Consider the following 24,267-nt stretch of genomic DNA (forward strand, 5'->3'; position numbering starts at 1 on the left):
GCTGCAGCAGCCCAGAGCAAAAACAAACAACAGATTCCTTTGTTTTCTTGCTCGCCGAGGAGGGGGGGTAAGCTTGCTCTTTATATGAGGTTGAGGATAGGAGTGTGTCCAGGGGTCGGGCCAGAGGGATGGCTTAGGTGTTTTGCCCACCCCTTAGGTGGTGTTGTGTGCAGGGAGCATGCGCAGTACCCTGCTTTTGCTGCTGACCCCCTGCTTTTGCTCCAGGCTCTTCAAAAGTGGCTCTTTGGTTTTTTGGTTCCTTTGTATCTTTCGTCCAGAATTGCCCCAACTGGGCATGCACGCAGTTATTTTTAGTCCCATATAGTTTCTTTGTATTTTGTTGCTTGAAGAGAGATGTGTCCAGGTGCATTACAGCAGTGCAGCAAAGGGTCCCAGGTCCCAGTTTGTCCCAGTCTGAACAGGATTTTGGCCAGATGAAGAAAGAGTGAATGTTCTGAAGGAAATAACAGAAGCAAAAGACTCAATTTTCACATAGGTGTAAAAATTCATGGTTTATATATGTCTTTAGAAACCATGCTGTTGTCTGTTGCATTGGATCTAACTTGCCAGTAATGACTTTCCACTGCATGATGGTTTTCCTTTCACCACTGACATTTTTGAGTGACTTGTACAGTCTACTTTAGCCAAACAAACCTGTTTGACTCTTGAAAAGGATTCACTGAACTATCAAAATTGGCTGTATAAGAATTCTGCCCCTGTGGATTGTGAATCTCTGTCTTTGTTCCAAAATGCATTTCAAACACCCAACACTGACCATTTCCCCCATTTAAAAATCTATTTCTGGGGCTTCCCTTGTGGTGCAATGGTTGAGAATCCACCTGCCAAGGCAGGGGACATGGGTTCGAGCCCTGGTCTGGGAAGATCCCACATGCCACGGAGCAACTAAGCCCGTGTGCCGCAACTACTGAGCCTGCACTGTAGAGCCTGCACACCACAACCATTGAAGCCTGTGAGCCACAACTGCTGAAGCCCTCGCACCTAGAGCCTGTGCTCGCAACAAGAGAAGCCACCGCCATGAGAAGCCCGCACACCACAACAAAGAGTAGCCCCCGCTCACCGCAACTAAAGAAAGCCTGCATGCAGCAGCGAAGACCCAATGCAGCCAAAGATAAAATAAATTAATTTAAAAAAATCTATTTCCTCCTAAACTCATATTGAAGATTCCACCCAGAATTTGTTAATCCAGTACTTCTGTAAAGTCTCTGCAGTAACGTGTAGATTTGAAGTGGTATTTTTATTTAAAATTTTTCTAGTATTTGAGTTTTTGTATGTTTTATGGTCTTTCGGTCATGGTTCCTTAATTATATGATAATCATCAAGAGGATGGAACCGTGTCTTCTCCCCCCCGTCTTGTACCGGCAGGCAGGGTTGGTACCAGGGACGAGGTTTGAAGTGCATGGAAACCTGGGAATTGAGAGTTGGAAGATTTGAGCAGGATTGATTCGAATAACTCTTCAAGGCCCTAGGGAACTAAAACTTGCATCAAAGAGAGCTTCTGAAGAAGAATGCCTCCTTCTGAGCCATGGATACAGTATATGGTATAGTGGGTACTGTTGTTGGCTACTCAGTAACTATGTGTTCCTCATGTCTACTCAGAAGAAGCCTGGTTTCACACATGATCCTTGCCACCAGATACAGTACAGATCAGGGGAAGATGAACTTATGCCCAGCTCCAAAGGAGCTGTTCTTAGTCCAAGGCTAAACTTGTCAACCCACTTACCAGTGATTAGTTAAGGAGTGGGTACTTGACCCAATTCTGGCCGGGGAGAAGCAGGGCTGGCTTCATGGGCTTTTAACCAGTGTAGTCACACAGGCCCCACACTTAGAAGGGCCTGAAGCATGGTTTAATGCTGTTACTCTTGCTGCCTTAAAATTCTCACTAATTTGTATTTTTTTTTTTTTTTCCTTGCGTTATGCGGGCCTCTCACTGTTGTGGCCTCTCCCATTTGCGGAGCACAGGCTCCGGACGCACAGGCTCAGCGGCCATGGCTCACGGGCCCAGCCGCTCCACGGCATGTGGGATCTTCCCGAAACGGGGCACGAACCCGCGTCTCCTGCATCGGCAGGCGGACTCTCAAGCACTGCGCCACCAGGGAAGCCCACTAATTTGTATTTTGTGACAGGGAGCCCACATTTCATTTTGCACTGAGCCTTGCTAATTATGTAGCCAGTCCTGATGAAAATCAAGGTGCTGGTGATGCAAAAAAATATTTACCAAAAAAGACTGAGAGTAGCATCACCACAAGGAGAACTCAAGTTGTGGTTGAGAAGGAACTGAATGGTGGGTTGAGGTTGTAAAAGGGAAGATAAACACAAGATAACAGTGACCTCTCACCAGTTGGGACATAGGGTGAAAATTTGTACAGAGAAAGTGCTTCAGTACTGTGGCTTTGACCACTGTGTGGTACATTTTTATGTGTTTCTCTGAATTGCGTGTCTTCGGGGCTACTCTTTTTTTAAAAAAAAAACATCTTTATTGGAGTATAACTGCTCTACAATGATGTGTTAGTTTCTGCTTTATAACAGAGTTAATCAGCCATACATATACATATATCCCCATATCTCCTCCCTCCCACCCTCCTTATCCCACCCCTCTAAGTGGTCACAAAACATGGAGCTGATCTCCCTGTTTGCTAAGTGGCTGCTTCCCACTAGCTATCGATTTTCCATTTGGTAGTGTCTATATGTCAGTGCCACTCTCTTACTTCATCCCAGTTTCCCCTTCCCCTTCCCCGGGTACTCAAGTCCATTCTCTACGTCTGCGTCTTTATTCCTGTCCTGCCCCTAGCGTCTTAAGAACTATTTTTTTTTGTTTTGTATATACTCCATATATATGTGTTAGCATAAGGTATTTGTTTTTCTCTTTCTGACTTACTTCACGCTGTATGACAGACTCTAGGTCCATCCACCTCACTACAAATAACTCAATTTCATTTCATTTTATGGCTGAGTAATATTCATTGTATATATGTGCCACATCTTCTTTATCCATGCATCCGTCAGTGGGTATTTAGGTTGCTTCCATGTCCTGGCTATTGTAAACAGAGCTGCAATGAACATGGTGGTACATGTCTGTTTTTGAATTATGGTTTTCTCAGGGTATATGCCCAGTAGTAGGATTGCTGGGTCATATGGTGATTCTGTTTTTAGTTGGGGCTACTCTTCCAGGTTAAAGAAACAGAAAGGGATTGTATAAAGTCTACAAAGCAATAAAATAAAGTGGTATTTCAGAGTAACAAACTTCATAATGGCTTGGAAAATCAAAATTGTGGGTACCTGACTTAACAAACAATGCTATATTTCCTTAAAAACTATAAAATTGAACTCTCAGTTTTATTTTTCTCTGTTTTATAACACACTTCCATTTCACATGCTCGTGTAGAGCTCCAGGCCCTTGATTAGGCTCCCCATTTTGCCTTTGGCAGGGAAGGTAGTCAGGACTCACTAAAACTTTGTGGATCCCAGTGCAAAATGAAGATGTGTAAATGCTTCCCTGTTAAAAATTATTAATAATTTCAAGAAGATGTCAGCTGAGCATTGAACCAAGCCTGAGAGCCCTTCTGAACATGGGGTCCTTTGCAACTGCACAGGTTGCCTGTTTATGAAGCCTGCCTTGAAGGTAGCCTTTAACAGAGGAACCTTCTCTTCACATGTCTCTGAGTGTCAACCAGGTGCCTCCTTTCAACTTAAGGAGGTGTTCGAATTTCAGCTCACCCCCTAGTCCAGGTCCTGAAGGATTCTTTTGTGCCAGGGTTTGGGACTACTGTATCAGAAAAGTATGTAAATGTTGAAAAACAGGCCTTGTAGCATGTGGGAAACATTCAGGCAGGTTCCTAGATATCCTTGTCCCAAGGCAGACGGCAACGTGCTGACAGGCCTTATGTGTATTTCTTTGAGAACTGAGCCCCACAGCTGAGGGTATGCAGGTGCTGGAGGCTGTGATTAGCATTGGCCCTTTGCCTGGCCACATGTATGTGAGTATTTTGCAGCAGGATCATCCCTGTTGTCCTGTTCTTGTTTATATTACTTACTTAGCTGAGAAGAAAAGGCCTTACAAGGCAACAGCAGGGCACCTATTTCTCCTGACAGGTAAAGACCCCCACCCCTGACAGGTCAGGGTCTGGTTTCATCTTCAGATGGTGGGTGTATACAAAGATCAACCGTCTCTGAAATAACAAAAGGGAGGTATGGACAAGAAGCGTCATGTTTGCACATGCTGTTCACTCTGCTAACAAAGTCTTCTGCCTCATCCCTATTAAGTTTTCAAGACTTAGCTCAGATGTTATCTCTTTTGGGAAGCCATCTATCAATCCCCATTCATCTCTATTCTAGATTAGGTACATTTCCTGGGTGCTTTCATGGCAGAGATTGTTTTTGCTGATGTTCTTTGTTTTTAATCGCTGTGTCCTCTGCACAGTTCTGGAATGTTGTAGGTGCTCTGCAAATGTCTGTTGAATGAATGAATCAGCCAGTATGTCAGTATTTGCCACACTCTTTTTTCCTTAGCCTAGATTGACTTTTTAACTAAGGTTATACTTCTTGGTTAGGTCATACAGAACAAGAGATTAAGAAGTGCAGGAAAAATCTATATGAGAGCCCATTTCTTCACTCTCTTTCACAACCCACAGTGATGAATCATTTCTAAGTTAGAAAGAACATGAACTGCTTGTGAGCTACCATTTCCATCGCTAAGCTTGGAGATGGCCGTTCTAAGAGTTGACTGGCCAGCTATAATCACCAACAAGCAATGCCAGGTAAAAGTCAGCCCAGAGTAGGATAAAGGACCCTCATATGTATAAAGGCTTTCCTGAAACCCATCCTAACAACTCACAGTCCGTTGAACTCTTACCTTTTTCTACATAGTATGGTGAGAAGCAAGATTCCCAAATGTCATGTTTTACACTAGTCCTGGCCCGTGATAACATTTTCACTGATTTTGAAGGGAAGAACCATGAAGTGAGTTTTCCACAAAACTAAATTTATTTAGTTTGAAAGACTATAATTTTAAGTTTGAAAAACATATAATGAATGATGTTGATATTGATCTATGAAACCTCAAAATATGAAAACCACAAGTATATAGTCATGGTTTCCTTTTATTTATTTAAATTTTTTAGTAAGAAGAGTACTCCTTTTAAGTGTCAACCAATTTTGTAGACCTCCTGCATGGTAATAACGATAATCATAGTATCTTTTGAATTGTGGATCAAGAAAATATATGTGTACACAAGGATTTGAGGATTCTTTTAAAATTTTGCTGCAACCCTCCAGTGGTTTGCAGCTGATAAATTGAAAAACACTAGTGTGGAGGGTTTTAAAATGATATGAATTTCAGTATAATCCTCACCAGCCATGTGACGATGAGCTAGCCACTTAACTTTCCTAAGGAATTTCCAGAGGAATGACATGACATATCACCACACTGATTTTCTAAGGTGGTGCCACTGTGGCAACAAGATGGCAGACCAGAAGCGGAGTCATAAAAGAACAGTAGGCAGTTTTTCCCTTTACCCCCACTTTCATCTTTTTCCCACTCTAGGAATTCTTCCCTTGTTTAGTAGATTGAGGTCTTCTTAGAATTACTTATTAGGCCAACCACAGAAAACTGGTGACATAGGCCAGAATGAGGAAGGGACAGTAATTGCAACGTCACCATATGTTTTGTCAAACTTGTTGTATATCAGTGGAGGATCTACATCCATGCCTCCTGCATATAAAATTTGTCACTATGGCTAAATTTATCTGTATTTTTTAAAACTCGCCCACACACAGGACACACATTATTATTTAGGGCAATGAGAATTGCATTTATGGTCTTCTGAATTTATCCAACTTTTGAGACCAATATGAAAAGGGATACAATTATCTCATTGCAGGAGAATACACCATGTAACTATGTAATTGACTATGAGGTAGTCCGTTATCCACATGGTTCAGGCAGCTACAATGGGCAGAGCACACCTTTCACCCATTCTAGAGAAAAAAAAAAATGAAATCACATTTTCTCTGGGAGATCCGAGGCAAGTATAGTTGACACCAACTCCTTGTCAGAATTCTGCTTATGTTTTTATATGTGTTATTCAGTGAATGACTGACTTTTCCTCTTCCTTTTTGTTGTTATTCTTTTCCTTCTCCCCCTCTTCCTTAATCTGCTTCTCTTATTATTACTATATATCCTCTGTTCCAGGAACTACCCTTAGAAGTAACAACTGATGTTGGAAACAAACAAAGGAATGTTAATTTTGTTGATTTCATTTCCACTCTATTTCCAATGGAGATAACTGCTGGTAAAAATAAAATACAGACACTGTTGATGTTGTATTAGAGTGGATAATCAGAGAAGGTGCTATCCAGTTCTCTTGGTAATTAAGAGATCTGGATAATAATTAATGAAAAAAAGCTATTAAAGTAAGATAAACCTTGCTCTAAAGATGGCAGTCATTTTCTTCTTTTATGTGAAATATCATTCTCAGCCATCTCCTTCCATTACTTTAATACCCTCTACATACCCCCTTCCCAAGGAGAAAGGGCATTTACATCAGACCATCCAGGAGAAAATCAGATTGTTTCTAATCTGAAAGGAATTTGTGTACATCTCTTGTTGTGAGGAAACTGTCCAAGATTTTGATCTCATGGGGCTATGCACATAGATTAAAGGGTTGTTTCCCCAGATGGCAACAAGCACTGCATAAATCATTTCACTAACTCTCTAGCTTCTTGACTCCACACCCAAATGCTAACCCACACTCAGTTTTTCTTCTCTCTTTTTGTCCCTTCTTGTTTTGATTTTCTACCTTTTTTCCTTATCTCTCTGTCTTTCCCTCTCTCCTCCACCTCCATCCTCTTCAGACCCAGGGGACAAGAACAAGAGATATGCACGATGTTGAAAATGGGCTTTTAACTCATAAGGATTTAATGATTTATTTCAAGCAGGGAAGGAACATGATCAAACCTGCATTTCAGAAGATCACTATGCCTGCCGTAAGGACAGGAGATTTAGCAGAACTTACTGTCAAATGTGAACAGTTTAATTCAGAAGTAGAGTTGGCTTGGTATGTAATTAATAGGCATGGAGAGGATTAATGGTTTCTAAGTTTCGGGCTTGGACAACAGAGTAGGTACTGATGTCACCTCCTGTGATGGGGAACAGTAGAGGAAGAAAAGGTTTGCAAGGAAAGATGAATATTAGACTTAAGAAAAAGAAACTGCTGATTGAAAGGCTTAAAATTTGGGGAACCCATCTTAAATATCAGTTTTCTCCACAGTAAAGTTATGGAGGCATATTGGATGAAATTATTTACACAATGCAAACCCTGTAAGCTGTTAGCAAGTAATAAAATAAAAATTACTGAGTGTTTTCAGTGTGCCAGGCACTGCTCTAAGCACTCTTATTAATATAAGTTAAGTCATTTAATCTACTTAACAACCCTATGAGGTAGGTACTATTTTCATTCCCCTTTTACAATCAAGTAAACTGAGGTACATCTAGGTTAAATACTTTGCAAGGACACATAGTTACTAAATGGACAAAAGCAAGCTCATAAACCAGGCATTCTAGCTCCGGAGTCTGTGGTGTTTGCCATTATGTTATTCTAGCTCACAAAGAAATTAATTCCTTTTGCAGTTTTTTGTATGCACTTTTTTCTATTTCATCCCAAAGTGACAAGTTTAGGGGGGAAATCAGTTAAACTGAAGATTTGGAGTTTTGGACATTCTGGTTAATTGAGGTTTAGCCACAGTCAGTCCTAGAAGGGCAGTGCCAAATTGCAGGGAGCCATGGAGCTATGAATCCACTCTGGAGTCCCTTGTAAACTTTCAAAATACATCTAATCACAAAAAAATGCAAGGATTGGCAGAATTTCAAATCCCTGCCCTGCTGAGTTTAAAACCCTGGCTGTTGTCAGGTGTGAGCTGCTATTTGTCATAGATTTTTTGGCTTTAGACAGAGGCCTTGACGTTGCAGCCCTGGGCCAGGCCGACCTTCATTGAAGAAAAGCAGCGTTAGACATTTTCCCACTATTAACCCCGCCAACCCTTGCTTGTATCAGAGCCAGGTCAACCTTGTACACATGGCTTTTTGAAAGTTGATTTTGAACTTCTAATTAACCATTCTCTTGAAATGTTGAGACTCTGATTATCGTTTGGTGGAGCACTAATACTAGAATATACCAGAATTAAAAGGAAAACCTGCCATCTGCTTAGAGACTTAACTTGTCTGGAATTTTTTTTTAATTCCAACTACATCTGTAATTATGAGTTTTCTTTCACTCATGTTTCTACTAAGGCAGAACTAATCACACCAAGAGTCTAAATAAAACTATGCATCTTTCTAGGACTGAAAACTCTTTAAGGACAGAAATGCTTTCTGATTATACTCAGCTGTTAGCACCCAGATGCACTTCACACAAATACCATTATGGTGTGCTCGAAGGTCAAGTTTGGGGAAGATCATTTGTTAGGTATTTATATATACATTATACAGACACATGCACAAACATAGATTATATATATGCGTATGTATATATAAAGTGTATATGTATATATAATCTCTAGTCCTCACACAATTCTGCAATGCATAATTAATTTCCTCATCTTGTTCATGAATAAATTGAGGCTTAACAAGTTTAGATCACTCATTGGAAGTCTGTCAACTAATAGCACTAAAACCAACATATGAACCCTGGTCTGGCTATGCTTTCAAAGCCCACTTTCCTTCTGTTAAACCATATGACCTTCCTGTTCCCACTTCATTTCACAGATAAGAACAGAGTTCCACCAGACTTCCTGTTCCCAAGTATCCCAGGATAGACACTAGAATAGACCTCTCCTAAATAGCTTCTGCATACGTTAAAACGGACTATTTTAATCCATTGGTGGGCTTCCTAGAACATAAGGGAATATGAGGGAAAAAGAAAACATAAACTGAAATTTAATAGGGAGCGAGCAGTAATCAGTAAGTAACACAAAATGGGAGAGTATCCCTGGGGCAAATGATGACATCAGTGCTATAACTGCACAAAAAAGCCTGAAGTCTGCATCAAAGTTAGGGATATGAATTTGATAGATACTAAAGAGGTTTTGTCTTCCTCCTCAATTCTGGAGGAAGCAAATACAATTCCTTTCTGGAGGAAGTATCCCTAATTTAGACCCTCAGTATATGCAGAGATCAAATTCAACAAAATATGAGCTCAAGTAAATAAATACATACATATTTAAATAAATGAATAAAGTAAAATGCACAAGGACACAAGCCACTAGGGAAAGTCAGCAGAAAAGAGAAACAGAGAATAATAAACCTTATTTGTGGGGTTAAAATGGTGGAGGGGCATAATTTCAAGTAATGATAATAGATTTAAAATATTCATTTACTTTCACTCCTCCATAAAACTCCACTAAAAATTAAGAGGATCTTTTTTTGTTGTTTTGTTTTGCTTTGTTTTGTTTTTAAGACATACACTCATAGGGATGAAGAATGCAAAAGGAAATAATAGGAACCTGGAGAGCAGATGACCATCTGTTACTGTCTTAGCAGACCTGAAAAAAATGAATTCTAAACCAGTACTAGCAGGCATATCTCTGCCAGAGAAGGATATATCAGACACATATAGAATTGTTGACCCACATACCTAAGACTTTGTATTTTATTTCATTTATTTTAATTTGTCATTTTTTCTAATTCATTATCCCTTTCCTTTCTTCACTTCTATGTCCAGCTTAAAAACACTAACACTTAAATCCATTTGCCCTTCTAACTTTAATCTGCCTTAAAAATCTTGCCCTTTTACTTTACCAATCTAATGAAATCTCAACCCTGAATATAGTCTACAAGGAACTTTCTCTAACACTGGATGTAAATAAACAGGTCCGCTTGAGATTGTCATGAATCATAGCAATTTGATTTCCTGTACATTTATGAACACCAAACTCAAGTGGGCCCATTATAATCTTGCTGTGTTTCTCAGGTCAATTTTCACTGACTCTCTCAAACTACTTTTTCAAATTTCACTCTCCTCAAACCTCCATCTGTTTCACCTTTGCTGGCAATCTCAACAATAAACTTTTCTTAGAGTAAATTGCAGCTACCAAACTGCTTTCTTTGAAGTGTTCATTCTCATCAACAATTAAACAACCTAAAATCTCTCATCTTAAAAAACAAACTCCAACAGCCTCACTCCTTCCCCAGTTTACCATCCTATTTCTCTCAAACCCTCCAGGAACAAATTCTTGAAAAAGGTTTCTATCTAGTTATCTTCATTTTCACAGCTAGAAATCCCTATTGGAACCACTCTATTCTGGTTTCAATCTCACTGTGGTCACCAGTGGCATTTCTACTGCCAGATTTAAAAAGTGATTTTATTAAACTTTATTTTGAAGTAATTTTAAGTTTAGAGAAAACTTGCAAATATAATACACTATAGAATTCTCATATAACCTTCCCCTGGCTTCCCTTAAGTTGACATCTTGCAAAACCGTAGCACAATTACAGGAACTAAGAAATTAATAGTCATACAGTACTGTTAACTATAGACTTTCATTGGATTCTACCAGTTTTTCACTAATTTCCTTATTCTGTTCTAGAATTCAGTCTATAATCAACACATTGCATTTGGTTGTCATGTCTCAGTCTCCTCTCAACTACAACAGTTCTTCAGTCTTTCTGTGCTTTTTATGACCTTGACACTTTTGAAGAGTACTGGTCAGTTATTTTGAAAAATGTCTCTCAGCTTGGGTTTCTCTAATGTTTCCTCATAATTAGATTGAGGATATGCATTTTTGGCAGGATTACCACAGCAGTGATTCAGTATCGTTCTTAGTGCATCAGATCTGCAGCACATAATGTCAATATGTTTTATTACTGGTAAGGTTAGCCCTAGCCTGGATCACTTGATTAAGGCGATCTTCAGTATAAAGTTAGAATATTTCCCTTTGGAATTAATAAATATGTTGGGAAGATACTTTGAGATTATGCAAATATACTGTTTCTCCTCAAATTTTTGCCCATTAATTTTAGCAGCCATCAGTAGATCTTGCCTGCAAACATTATTACTCTGGTGTTCCAATGCCGACTTTCTATTTTCTTTACTCTGTCTATATTTCTTACTTGGAAGTTATCTGTAATGAGGAACTGTCCTTTCTCTTCCATTTACTAACTTATTCATTATAATATTTATATCAGTATGGACTCATGTATATTTATTCTATAGGTTATAATCCAATACTGTCATTATTTATTTTGTTGTTGAAATTGTTCAAGCTCTGATTATTCAGAGCTCTTTCAGGATGGCTCCTATGTCCTTTTGACTTGGCTTCAGACAAATACAGTCTAACATTCCAATCTCCCAGAGTCTTTGAATCCCTTCCTCTTCATTAAACCAAGGTAGGTCTGACGTTTCTAAATCACTTCCTGTGGGCCACCTTTTGGTCCATGTTTTAGCCAACCAAACAAATGAAGTTAGAACCCTTCTTAACTCTTCTAGCTGCAGCATTAAATGCAGCATCTCTGCTTAGTGGGCCCATCATCCTCTACCTAAATGCTTTTCACCCTACATATTCTTTTCTTAAGTATATAATATGGATAAGTTGTTTCAGCCCTCTTTACTTCAGTTTTCTCAACTGTAAAATAAAGAAAATGAGATTATCTTACAAGGTGGTTTTGAAATTTTATGAAATTACATATAGAGCACATTTTCATAGGCAATTAATAAATATTTCTTATCATTTTACTTATTCTTGTTTTCATCCCAGACCACAGCTTCATAGTCACCTCTACGTGAATAACTCCAAAATTTCTATCTTCAGCTCAGACCGCACACCTGAGTTCCAGATGTTTCCTAAACTTCTAGCTCAGCATCTTCCCCTAGATGTCACAAAGGCACCTCTAGTCAACATGCCCAAAGCCAGTCATTATTTTTGCCCCAAACCTCAACCTCTTCCATGTTTATTGGTCCAAGTAAATGGCACCACTATCCTTCCAGTTTTGCTGGAGAGGAATCTAGGAGTTATCCTACTTGTTGTTCTTTCCATTTCTGTCTACATCCAACCCATTACCCCAACCTGTTTGTTGTACTCCTTAAACATTTCATTTATGCAACCAATTATTTCTGTTCCCATGGCCACTGTCCCAAATCAGGCTTCCATCATCTTTCTACTGTACCATTTCTATATCCTACAAAGTGGTCTCCCACATCCAATCTTGGTTTCTCCATTTTTGTTTCTCTAACGTGCTGCCAGAGTGATCTTTTACAAAATAAGGCATATTCGTCTCTCTACCTCCTTGCTTTGAACCCGAGGTCAGCAAATATTTTTCTGTACAATACTAGACAGTAATTATATGAGGCTTTGTGTTTCAACTGCCTAACTCTTCCATTGTAGCAAGGAAGCGTCCATAGCCAGTGTGTAATGAACATAGCTGTTTTCAATGAAACTTTATTTACAAAAAAGGGTGTGGGGCTGTGTCTTTATTCCCATCTTAACCCTAGGTTCTTCATGACCTTTTTTTTGTTTGTTTTTTCTTAGATTCCATATATATGTGGACTTGAGGATATGGGGAGGGGGAAGGGTAAGCTGTGACAAAGTGAGAGAGTGGCATGGACATATATACACTACCAAACGTAAAATAGATAGCTAGTGGGAAGCAGCCGCATAGCACAGGGAGATCAGCTCGGTGCTTTGTGACCACCTAGAGGGGTGGGATAGGGAGGGTGGGAGGGAGGGAGACACAAGACGGAAGAGATATGGGAACATATGTATATGTATAACTGATTCACCTTGTTATAAAGCAGAAACTAACACACCATTGTAAAGCAATTATACTCCAATAAAGATGTTAAAAAAAAAAAAAAAAAAAAGGGTGTGGGACCAATGTGGTTTCTGAAAAAGGAAAAATCTGAAACAAGTGGTATCTGGATGGGATATTAAAATACCAGACATCAACCAAAACGCCAATTGTAAAGGACACCTAAATTTCTGGCCTGGTAGATGGAGGGAGAAATATTCAACATTTCTGCCACCTGATGCACCAGACAGGTATGCTGTAGCCACAGCTTGTGACATGCATGAAGCCACCAAGCTGTCAGAAGGTGGGGTTGTGAGGAACATGGGGAATCAGAGGTTAGGAATAGATAAAATGTGTTCAAGAAATAGAGAGGGAGCAGAATTTAGTGCTCAATTGTTGTTTCCCAAGAAGGCTGATAATGAACATGTAACTTTGCACAAAATGTTTATCAGTATTGATCTTTCGTCATGGGGATATAGTGATGAGTGACAAGAACACTGAAGACACAATGATGTTGAATCAGTAGTAGTATCTACTTTAAAATGTAGTTATTATTAAAAACAAAACAAAAATAAAAACTAAGGCCACAGGGGACAATTTAACAAGTGCAGTTGCAGAAGGTGCATTTAGGTATTACTTATGAAGCATGGATTTTTATTTAGATAAGATGACTATGCATTTAGTTTTTATTTTAATTTTTTAATGAGTTTTCAATTTCAAGTGGTTTTCTTTTTTCCCAGCTCCAAAGTGAGGTAATAGTTGTTATTTGTTGACTCCGCTAGAAGAATATCTTGGTTAAAGATGCAGTGTCCTTAGAATGCTACAAACAGAAAAATCAGTTAATTCAAATAATGGTTTGATATTTTTCATTCAATTCATGGAATTAAAGTTTTTGGAAATAAATCTGCAAAAAAAAAAACACCTTAAGGCATTACTATGAATGCTGTTATAAATTACAGTGAAAATCTAACACTATGACAGTACGATCTTTTGATTTCATATTAATATGAAAATTTAAATTTTGCCGTAGCATAGCTTAATCTTAAAGAACAGAAATGCATTTGGTATTGATTACATAGTACCAAATTCCTTAACTTTTTATAAATAATAAAATATAATTATAAGTTTAATAAAAATGTATTTTTAAATCCCTAAAAACAAAACACAATAAGCTTGATATTCTATCAATGAAAGTTTATGGTGTTGTTCTCAAAATTTTAAATAATTTTTTATAAACACAGGGTAAAATACAATTAAATGAAATACCAAGTTCTTAAAATACAACTGATACTGATGACAAAGAAACACGTTCAGCATGGCAGTGCAAAATTTCTCTCTTTGCTGCCCATTATCAACCATGCTTTAGAAATGTTTGAAATGACTATTCTGCAATAATATTGAACTATTTTGTAAGTGAGTTTTCTGAACTTTGATTACATCTTTCTAATCATTTAGAATTCACTAATCAAAATATTCAATAAATGGCCCTCTGAACTCACATATGAAGGAATAACTACTGTAGGAATTGCCTGTTGATCAGAAATAAAAGTAAACTAGGAAAAACACACATATGAAACTTTTTAACATTTATTTTATTGATGTATAGTTGATTTACAATGTTGTGTTAATTTCTGCTCTACAGCAGAGTGATTCAGTTACACACATATAGACATTATTTTTCATATTCCTTTCTACTGTGGTTTATCACAGGCTATTGAATATAATTCCCTGTGCTATACAGTAGGACCTTGTAGTTTATCCATTCTATATATAATAGTTTGCATCTGCTAATCCCAAATTCCCAATCCATTCCTCCCCCCACCACCCTTGGCAACCATAAGTCTCTTCTTTATATCTGTGAGTCTGTTTCTGTTTCATAGATAAGTTCATTTGTGTCATATTTTAGATTCCACATATAAGTGATATCATATGGGATTTGTCTTTCTCTTTCTGACTTTAGTTAGTATAATAATCTCTAGGTCTATCCATGTTGCTGCAAATGGCATTATTTCATTCTTTTTTATGGTGGATTAGTATTCTATTATATATATGTACCACATCTTCTTTATCTATTCATCTGTTGATGGACATTTAGGTTGTTTTCATGTCTTGGCTATTGTGAAAAGTGCTGCTATGAACATAGGGGTGCATGTTTCTTTTTTAATTATAGCTTTGTTGGGATGTATGCCCAGGAGTGGGATTGCTGGATCATATGGCAACTCTAGTCTTTTGAGGAACCTTCATACTGTTTTCCATAGTGGCTGCACCAGTTTACATTCCCACCAACAATGTAGGAGTGTGGAACTCTGTTTTTGGACACCGGACAGCAGGCATTGAAGGCCTGTGATCCTAGCAGGAAACAAACAAGGAAAGAGAAACAAAATGATTCCTACAATTGCTGGAGCTTACTGATAAGAGGCAAGTTCCAGGCTGCAGCATAGGGAGAGAGAATTGAAAGAGGGTAGTGGTTTTTCTGAGTAGAAAATGAAGTGATCAGAGTTTGGGGGGATTGAAGTGACTAGAATTTGTGAGGCAGAGTACTTGCAATAAAGTTGCTGCACGAAGAAAGAGTTCTGGGTAACTGCACAAGAGTTTCCTTAAACCACTGTCTTACTTACCTTCCCATACATGAGGTGAAATCCACAACGCTGGGGAACTAACCAGTGGAAAACAGTAGGTTAAACAATTCAAGGAGTTCAAACAGAACTGGAAATAGTTTGCATTCCCACTAGCCAGAGTGGAAAGACCTTGTAAAATACAAGGCATCATGTAGAGATATCAAAATGGTTTCATCTTAGTTATAGGGCTAAATTAACTTTATACTAAAGCCTGCTCTGGAGTTAGTCTAACAAAGAATACAAGCATCTGGGCTTCCCTGGTGGTGCAGTGATTGAGAGTCCGCCTGCCGATGCAGGGGACACGGGTTCGTACCCCTGTCTGGGAAGATCCCACATGCCACGGAGCGGCTGGGCCTGTGAGCCATGGCCGCTGAGCCTGCGCGTCCGAAGCCTGTGCTCCACAACGCGAGAGGCCACAACAGTAAGAGGCCCGCGTAAAAAAAAAAAAGACTACATAGTATATGGTTATACATTTCTAAAATTCTAGAAAAAGCAAAAGTTGAACTGTGGCAGAATTTTAGTGGTTCTCAGGGGCTAAGAAGGAGGGTAAGAAATTAATTTCAAAGGGCCAAAATTAAGTTTTTGGGTTTAAGAAAGTATTACATATTTTGATTGTTGTAGTGGTTATCATAACCTCCCTTAAAGTTGGTAAATTTTATTGACTGTATACACTGTACCTCAATGAAGCTGATAAAAAAATAGTCATGAAATGAAGCAAAAATATTAACCTTTGGAACTTTTAAAGGATTGCAATTACAGGAAATAGTATTTGCAAAAAGGAAAACATTTAAATTGATCCCTACAAAAGCAAAGGAATAAATGAACAAACTGCAAGATAAGAACTCAAACCATGTACAAGATTTGATTTTGAAAATCTGTAACTAGGCTTTCAAAGATATATATTTGTTGATAGAATCATTGATAAAACTATTCTTAGGGCTTCCCTGGTGGCGCAGTGGTTGGGAGTCCGCCTGCTGATGCAGGGGACGCGGGTTCGTGCCCCGGTCCGGGAAGATCCCACATGCCGCGGAGCGGCTGGGCCCGTGAGCAATGGCCACTGAGCCTGCGCGTCCGGAGCCTGTGCTCCGCAACGGGAGAGGCCACAACAGTGAGAGGCCCGCGCACCGCAAAAAAAAAAAAAAAACTATTCTTAGTTGGATAAACTTATATTCTGTTCTGGAATGTAATGAAATTTAAGAAGTCATATAATTTTGCAGCATCTAAATTTGGTAAATAAAATTTGAAGTTATAAATGGAGAAAACTTTTTTGATAAGTTCAGCTTACATAAAATATTTGCCAAAGGTATTCTGAAAGGAGGAACCAGACAGTAGTCATGAAAATATTTGGTATGAAATACTCATTTCAATATTTTGAAAATTGGAAGTGAAAATATTTCACATTTAGCGGATATTGCTCTGAGCTTACCAGATCACACTGCACTGGTAGAGACAGTATTTATCAACCAAAAATATTATAGTCTCTCAAGAAGAGTAAATTAAAGATGCCACAATTTAAAATTTATTAACTCTAAAATTGTGCTTTGAAGAAGATTTCAGGCAATTTTATGAAACAGTCTAAAATATTCAGACCACGTTGAAACAGAAAAATACCAGTGATACTCTGTCAGTGAGATATATGACCACAAAACTGATTAACATGTGAACGTTTACCAAAAATCATAATACTGTTTGTCATTTTCTAATGTTTAGATAATATTTTGAAAGTTGGTTACTATGCTTTGGCATACATGAATTGTGTTATTTCTATATTTTAGAATGAATAACTAATAATTAGTTGTGACAATTTTTGCATAGTACTGTTTTATAGGCCCACTGATATAATTTGTCAACTAATAAGTAAATAGTTCTATAACATATAATTTTTATTTTTAGCCCCATTTTAGCCTCAAAATTGCCCCAACATGAATGAAAAATTACCTGATCACTCTATTTATACACCAGTTTCCAATATATCTTTATTTTTGCATATATACAGTGCTTAGGATCCCAAGAAAGTTCTCCATTTAGCTAAGAAATACATCCTTTTTTAAAAATATATTTATTTATTTGTTTGTTTATTTATTTATTTATTTAGTTTTGGCTGCATCGGGTCTTCATTGCTGCATGCGGGCTTTCTCTAGTTGCAGCGAGCAGGGGCTACTCTTTGTTGCGGTGCATGGGTTTCTCATTGCGGTGGCTTCTCTTGTTGCGGAGCACAGGCTCCAGGCGCGTGGGCATCAGTAGTTGTGGCTCGCGGGCTCAGTAGTTGTGGCTCCCAGGCTCTAGAGCGCAGGCTCAGTAGTTGTGGCACACGGGCTTAGTTGCTCCGTGGCATGTGGCATCTTCCGGGACCAGGGCTCGAACCCGTGTCCCCTGCATGGGCAGGCGGATTCTTAACCAGTGCGTCACCAGGGAAGCTCCCGAAATATATCTTAATGAACCTGAAAGAGACCACATTGTGGAACTCCTGGGCTGCCAGTGGGAGCATTTACTCTTCCCTGAGGATTTAGTATTCTGAAATGGGAGCAAAATTATCAGACTTGTGTTTTAGAAGGACTCTCATAGCAATGTGGGTGATAGATTGCATGAGAATAGACAGGAAAAATGCAGGAAAGAATTTCTCTTTAAAAAGAGCTAACAAGCTCTGAGCTCTGGAGAATCCATGAACATAGGCCCCTTGTACGTCCCACAGGTGTTAATCATCTCTAAGGTTGAAGGGATAGGAAGAAGTTTCGGTCAGCGCCAGCTTCTTTTCCATAGGAGGGAACATGATACATAATGACAAAAGAGGACATCATTCAAGCTGCAAGAACAAATTTGAGAAGTGACTCCAAGGCTCCCAACAATGATGGAAGGGAGAGGTTGTGGGGTCAGGAGGTTTTCAGAGTCTCAAAGGGCTTTGGTTGGGAAAACGTTTGGTGGATAGGTTATTGCTAACACAGACCTTCATGTGTCAACAAGTACCTCGTTTTCCAAATTGATCATTATCAAGAAAAACCTGGTTTATGCTGAAGTCTGATTACACAGTACCTGCAACATGTCCTCTCATGGCTCCTATCTGACCCAGTGACACTCCACCTGTGTCCCCCACTTCTAACTCTTGAATGTCTACATTCCGTTATCTAGTTTTTACCTTTATTTTAGATTCATTCTTTGCTTCACCTCTACAAGACAAAATACAAATGCAGAACAATGAAAGCCAAATAATTCCCCCCACAAAGTGCTGAGAAGTGGGAAGATTTATGCAATGGGGAAAATGAATAAAGATAGAGCATATGATCAAAGAGGGAGTGTGTGTGTCCAGTTTTAATGGAAAACCCCTCTCTTCTGCCAGCTTTATTGCCTTAGGAGAGCAACACAGTGGTGGCTGGTTACTAGTATTCTACGTTAAGAATAGCAGCTCCTGAAAACGCTGGCAGTACACCTTACTTCATTTGTCTAACTTGCTAATGGGGCTATTATTCTCATGCCAACAGATAGGATTTTTCTTGCACATATGTTTCTGTAGGGGGAAAAAATATATCCATCACATGAAAATATAACCCATAAACTGTAGGGTTTGAATTGGCTGCATATTGCACAGTCTTGCTATACCTACTTCCATTTTAATTATTCTTCTTTACAAATAGAGATAGTGGCCTATAAATGCATTATTAATGTAGAATATTTCCCTAGTTTGTATAGGCTTTGCTAAAAGCCATGTTGAATTTAAAGTTTGGGGTTATTTCTGAGTGAAGAACCTCATACAGTTGGATAAAAACCAACTTCTAACATTTAATCTTAGCAGGATATTTTATACACATTAAATTTTATTGAAAAGGTCTCAGCTATTTAAAATCCGTCTCACTACTCACATGCATAAAGGCTAAACTTTGAAGGATCATTGTCAGTCATTCTGCTGAATGATTCTTATTAATGATTGTCCTTCTGTCCTGATTGTGTTTGAGGAGTAAAGATGTTTCTTGAGGAAGAAGTATAATTCTTGAAAATTGAAGCTCTTGGTTATTCTAGATGTGCCATATTATCTAAAAGTAAGTAGTCCACTGACCTCTTCAAGTGTTCATAGGCTCACAGAAAACTAAGAGTTTCTGCCATAACAAATTTATTCTAATATCCAAGAGTGATATATGACATCAGAAGAATAACAATCATTGAGAATTAGAGCAGGAAGAGACCTTTCCCTATCATCAGTCCCACCACTATCATTTTATAAATGTGGACACTGTGCTCCAGAGTGATCCAGATGATTTCTCTGGGTCTAGTATGGGGTCCCAATTTATAAATCTCAACTCTCAGGGCTCCCTTTAGAGCCCGAAATACTCAGAGAAAAATTTTGCACGGGTAGCTTGGTCAAAAGATACTCTGGTGACTCTGGGCAACTCTTGGCTGTAATTGCATGAAACGGGCCTCTGATTCTCTTCTCAGTTAGAAACCTGGCTTAAAGAAAGCGATCCATGTGGACTATAGGACCTCTAGCAATACAAGTCTGTGATGGACAACCCTACAGGCTTCAGAAACTTGGGGTAGGCTCCACAGGTTCAAAGAGCACTGTGCCTAATGGTGCCTTCAGCTAGGTGGTGAGAAACACATCACTTTAAAAAGGGATACTCTTCAATGAGCATTTGTCTCCAGTTTCATGGTAGCTTCATCAGTGAAGCAACGAGGTACTTGCAATAGACTATGAGAAATGAAGGTAATGAGAAATAAAGAGTAGAAAGAACTAGTCTCAACATGGTTGTCTCACTAGGTGCAATAAACCCATGCCATAAAGTCAGTAAAAGGTAGATAAGCTGAGTCACAGTCTAAGGAGCAAGGGTAATTTGTTGTTACCAAAGACGATTTCTTTGGTAAAGGGAAGAATATATATATATATAATTGTTTTGCCATGTGCATAATTCTTTTAAGTTGAGATTTTCCTATATTGAATCTATTTTTGTATTTTTAGGGGTAGTGGGAGGGTGGTAGAGAAGGACTAAATAAAGGAGGACAGAGAAAGAAGCATTTTGGGAGTCAGGCAGTCCTGGGTGAGGATTTCAGCTCCTCTGCTTTTTAGCCATGTGACCTTAGAGAAAAATTACCTAACACTGCCTACATAGTTGTCATGAGGAGTAAATAAAATTATAAATGTGAAAATACCTAGCACAGTCCTTGGCACATATTGGAAGCTCAGTGACACAAGTTTCTCTTTCCTGTAATTTGTAACATAATTTAACCCACAAAACCACCTGTTGTTTGTCAGAGGCCTGATATTAGTCATTCTAGAGAAAAAGGAAATGTGACTTCTAGAATCACCTGCTCTGTGAATATCACGTGCTAAAATAACAATTAATAATAATACTTTGTGAAACTCATTACATCTGAAGGCACTTACAGACAGAATATGACATTTTCAACTTGGGTAAGATAATAATGACATTGTGATATAGAGAAATTAGGGTCTTGGAATGGAACTGTCAATTCAGAGTTATCTTTCAAAGCTGAGAGAGGTAGGAGGCTATTAAAGAATAAGACAAGACGCATTTCCATTGCTCACCTCCTAAACCTCTCTTTAGTCCATCTCTTCATTTCTATTCTGTCACTTACTTTTAGTTTAGACATCATCATTTCCTGCCTGGATTTTTGCCAGGAGGTGAAATTGGTTTTCTTGCCACCACTCTCACCACCTACTAATCCATCATCCGTAATCTCTCCAGAAGGATCTTTGAAAAATTTAAACCTGATTCTCTGCCTCTTCTGTTTAAAATGGCCCCTCATCACCCACAGGTTGAAAGCCACGATCACTGGCATGCTATTCAAGATTGTGTGTTAATTAGCCCATGCCTACACCATAGCAGTCTCTTGCATTACATTCCATACTGCCTACATTCCACTTGTGCCTAGCAGTGGACTTTGTACCCCAGTGAACAACAGAGACTTAAGTATCTGCACATTTGTGTGCATTATTTCCTCTTCTAGGGATACCTCATCACCACCATCTTCCTCTGTTTCAGCTTGACTAACTTCTGATGGTCTTTCAAATACTTGGTCAGGTGTTATTTTTTCTGGCCAGTGTTCTCTTGCCTTCTTGGCATCAAAAGTATATGTTCTTCTTATTTCCTCTTAGGATCACATGGGCCTTCTCCATACAGAATTGTCATTGTTTGTTAACTAAAAGGGCTTTCTCAACTAGACCATAAATTTCTTGGTGTCAGGGAAGCATCTTTGTGTCCTCAACATCTGGCACAGCCTTGGCTTTCAAAAAATGTTACTTCGTGGGTTCATTCAGTTAGAACTGGTATCATTTGGTCCAAATTAAAAGCTTTATGATTCTGACTTTGGTCAGACTAGGTGATCACAGCAAGTAAAGTAGTAGTAGTAGACAGCTATGCCAGAAGGTTCTGTCGACATGGGGAGTGGATGGGAGATTGGGTCTCCTCCCCTAACACAACATGACATCCATTCCTTTGTGAAGCAGTAAGATAAGGAGAGGCCAATCACAAAATGTTACTTATAGCTGGAAGGAATTTGAGGCCATCCCACTGTTTTTGAGAAGCAGAAATAAAGTGCCAAAGAGCCCTGCCAACATAGGATGGTTAGTGGCAGAGCTGGGTCTAGAACTGAGTTATCTTACCCCACCATCCAGTATTCACCCATTTGTCTTTTCTACTCTAGCATAACTTTAATTTTGGGGTGGGGTGGGGTGGAAGTAAGCTACTTTGCATGCCAGCTTCCCTCTTAACTGGTCAGGCTGCCAGATACTGCTTACCTGGTGAGTCATGTCAGCACCTAGGGAGACTCTCCTGCTTTGATATGGGGCTATTCATCGCTTCACAAAAAAATAGCTTAGGGGCTGCAAAACGGCTGTTGACTCTGCTCTTTCTTATTTATCCCACTGGCATGTTCTCATGAAATTACCTCCTATTTTCCTCTCATTCTCCTTCCCTGCCTCAAAAAAAGAAACATCCGTATAATTGGATCCGTATAACTTATGGAAGGGCTCCAACATCAGCCAATGCATATATTAAGGTTTTAAATCAATTATTGTTCTAGTACACACCCTGGGGTTGAGAAAGAAAGAACATCCAGGACTAACAAGCCTGATTGTTCTGGCAAAGTTGCCATTCGATTCATGCTGGCATTTCTGGGCTTTTCTTTTCCTTTAATATTCCAACCTCATTAAAAAAAAAAAAAAGTTAATGGCTCAAGTAGCAATTTTTAACATTACTGGTTCATTCAGTTTCTCCATAAGACTTCTACCTCCCAGTCTCTTGAGGATTACCCAGAGGGCATGATGCCCAGAGTTTGCTTACCTAGTTGCAGAGACAGCTGTCAGTCTGATAGTGAGTTCATTAGACTGTGGATTATTCCTCACTTTATTAACTTCTGAGCAAGGGAGAGACTCAGGCTTGGCAATATGAGCACTTCACAACTTGGCATTCCAGATTGAGAAAAACACTTAATCATAACAGTTAAGAAATTAAATTACAACTGTGTATAACATTGTGAATTTTAACCTAACAATTACTCTGCGTTGGACCTATACGAGTTTCTGATTAACACTGTTGAACTAAAATTCCTGTAACATATGATGCATGGGTCTTTGTGTTTTTTAGGCAAGTACTGGAAGTCGGTAAGGACGGTGAGTGTGCCGAAGGGCTGCGCTCAGGCTGGGGTGCAGTTGCAAGAGGAGACGGAGACCGTTTCTGCCCTGGCCTCCCTGACGGTGGATGTGGAACAGCCCTTTGCTCGAGAAGACAACAGGTATGAATGCAACATGGGGGGAATCATCAGGGTCAGTAACATCCAGGCTCTCTCATTAGCGTTTGTGAGTCTCTCTCTAGGCTCTCCGTCTCCAGTCTCCTCCACTTCCACTTCTGCGAAGCCACAGATGCCACAGCACATGCTGTCGGCTGTCAGGAATTCACGTGTTTCATTCTTCATGAGAAACACAGAGGTGGAGCATGTTGTTACAGTTCACAGAGAAACAGAGTGATAAGATAGATGGTCCTCGTTGGATAATTTAGTACAGATCATTATGGAGAAAGCTTCTTGTGGGCTTAACTTCTTTCCTTAGTTATCTCTATTTTTCAAGATGTTCTTTTTCTTTCTCTCATCATTTCGAAGTTACTGATATAACAGAGGGGAAAAAGGAGAGCAGAAGCTGGAGGTATGGCTTGTCAGTTGGGTAGCCTTATATGACTGTCCGTGAGGTACAACTACTCGATAAAGATGAAAGTCACCTTCCAAGAAGATGGGAGTGTGTATAAAGGAATGTGTGGACGTGGGTCTGATTTTATTTTACTTTATGATAAGAAGGAGTTGATTTTAATTAGTCTTCATATGAATACCTTTCAGGAAAAGAAAAAAAAAACATAAAGATAACCTAAGATTGAGTTTGCTTTTTCTCCTTTTAAGAAATGTTTGTCAGTTTGTACATTTTGCTGTTCAAAAGACAGTGCTACATTCAGGATTTCTTTTAAGTTTACTATGACCAAAACCACCCCAAATGTACAGTGACACTGGTGCTCTCTGTGGATGACTTCAAAGTCACATTTCTTCAATTTAAAAATGAATAGGTGAGCTTTCGCTAAAGCTCTGCCAGCTTGCACTTTTAAATTGCTTCTGAGAATGAAATCGAACTCCCTCCGTCAATAACATCACCATTAATTACACAGATCCTGCTACTAGTACATAGGTTGGCAATTTTCCCAAGAATGCACAAATTTGAACAGTTTTAGTTTTTCTTGCTTTTACTGCGTGTGCAGAGTTTAATGGATTTAACATCTTGCTTTGGTCAAGAGCAGGAGATACATTGAATAAGAGATTTCATTTTTATGCAATTGTTTTTTCTTACTATAACCACTTGAAAAGAAG

At 38.9% G+C, this 24,267-nt stretch overlaps 1 protein-coding gene across 1 annotated transcript in view; it reads left to right on the forward strand.

Annotated features, from left to right (window-relative positions):
* Positions 1-24,267, forward strand: part of LOC103088729 (histone deacetylase 9-like) — a 208,485-nt gene that overhangs the window by 157,043 nt on the left and 27,175 nt on the right. Inside the window, exon 8 of the mRNA XM_007455394.1 lies at positions 23,007-23,154. Within this exon, the coding sequence (XP_007455456.1) occupies positions 23,007-23,154 (148 nt within the window). The remainder of the gene's footprint in view (positions 1-23,006; positions 23,155-24,267) is intronic.

Source organism: Lipotes vexillifer, unplaced genomic scaffold (assembly GCF_000442215.2).
Source record: "Lipotes vexillifer unplaced genomic scaffold, Lipotes_vexillifer_v1.1 scaffold1314, whole genome shotgun sequence".
NCBI lineage: Eukaryota > Metazoa > Chordata > Mammalia > Artiodactyla > Lipotidae > Lipotes > Lipotes vexillifer.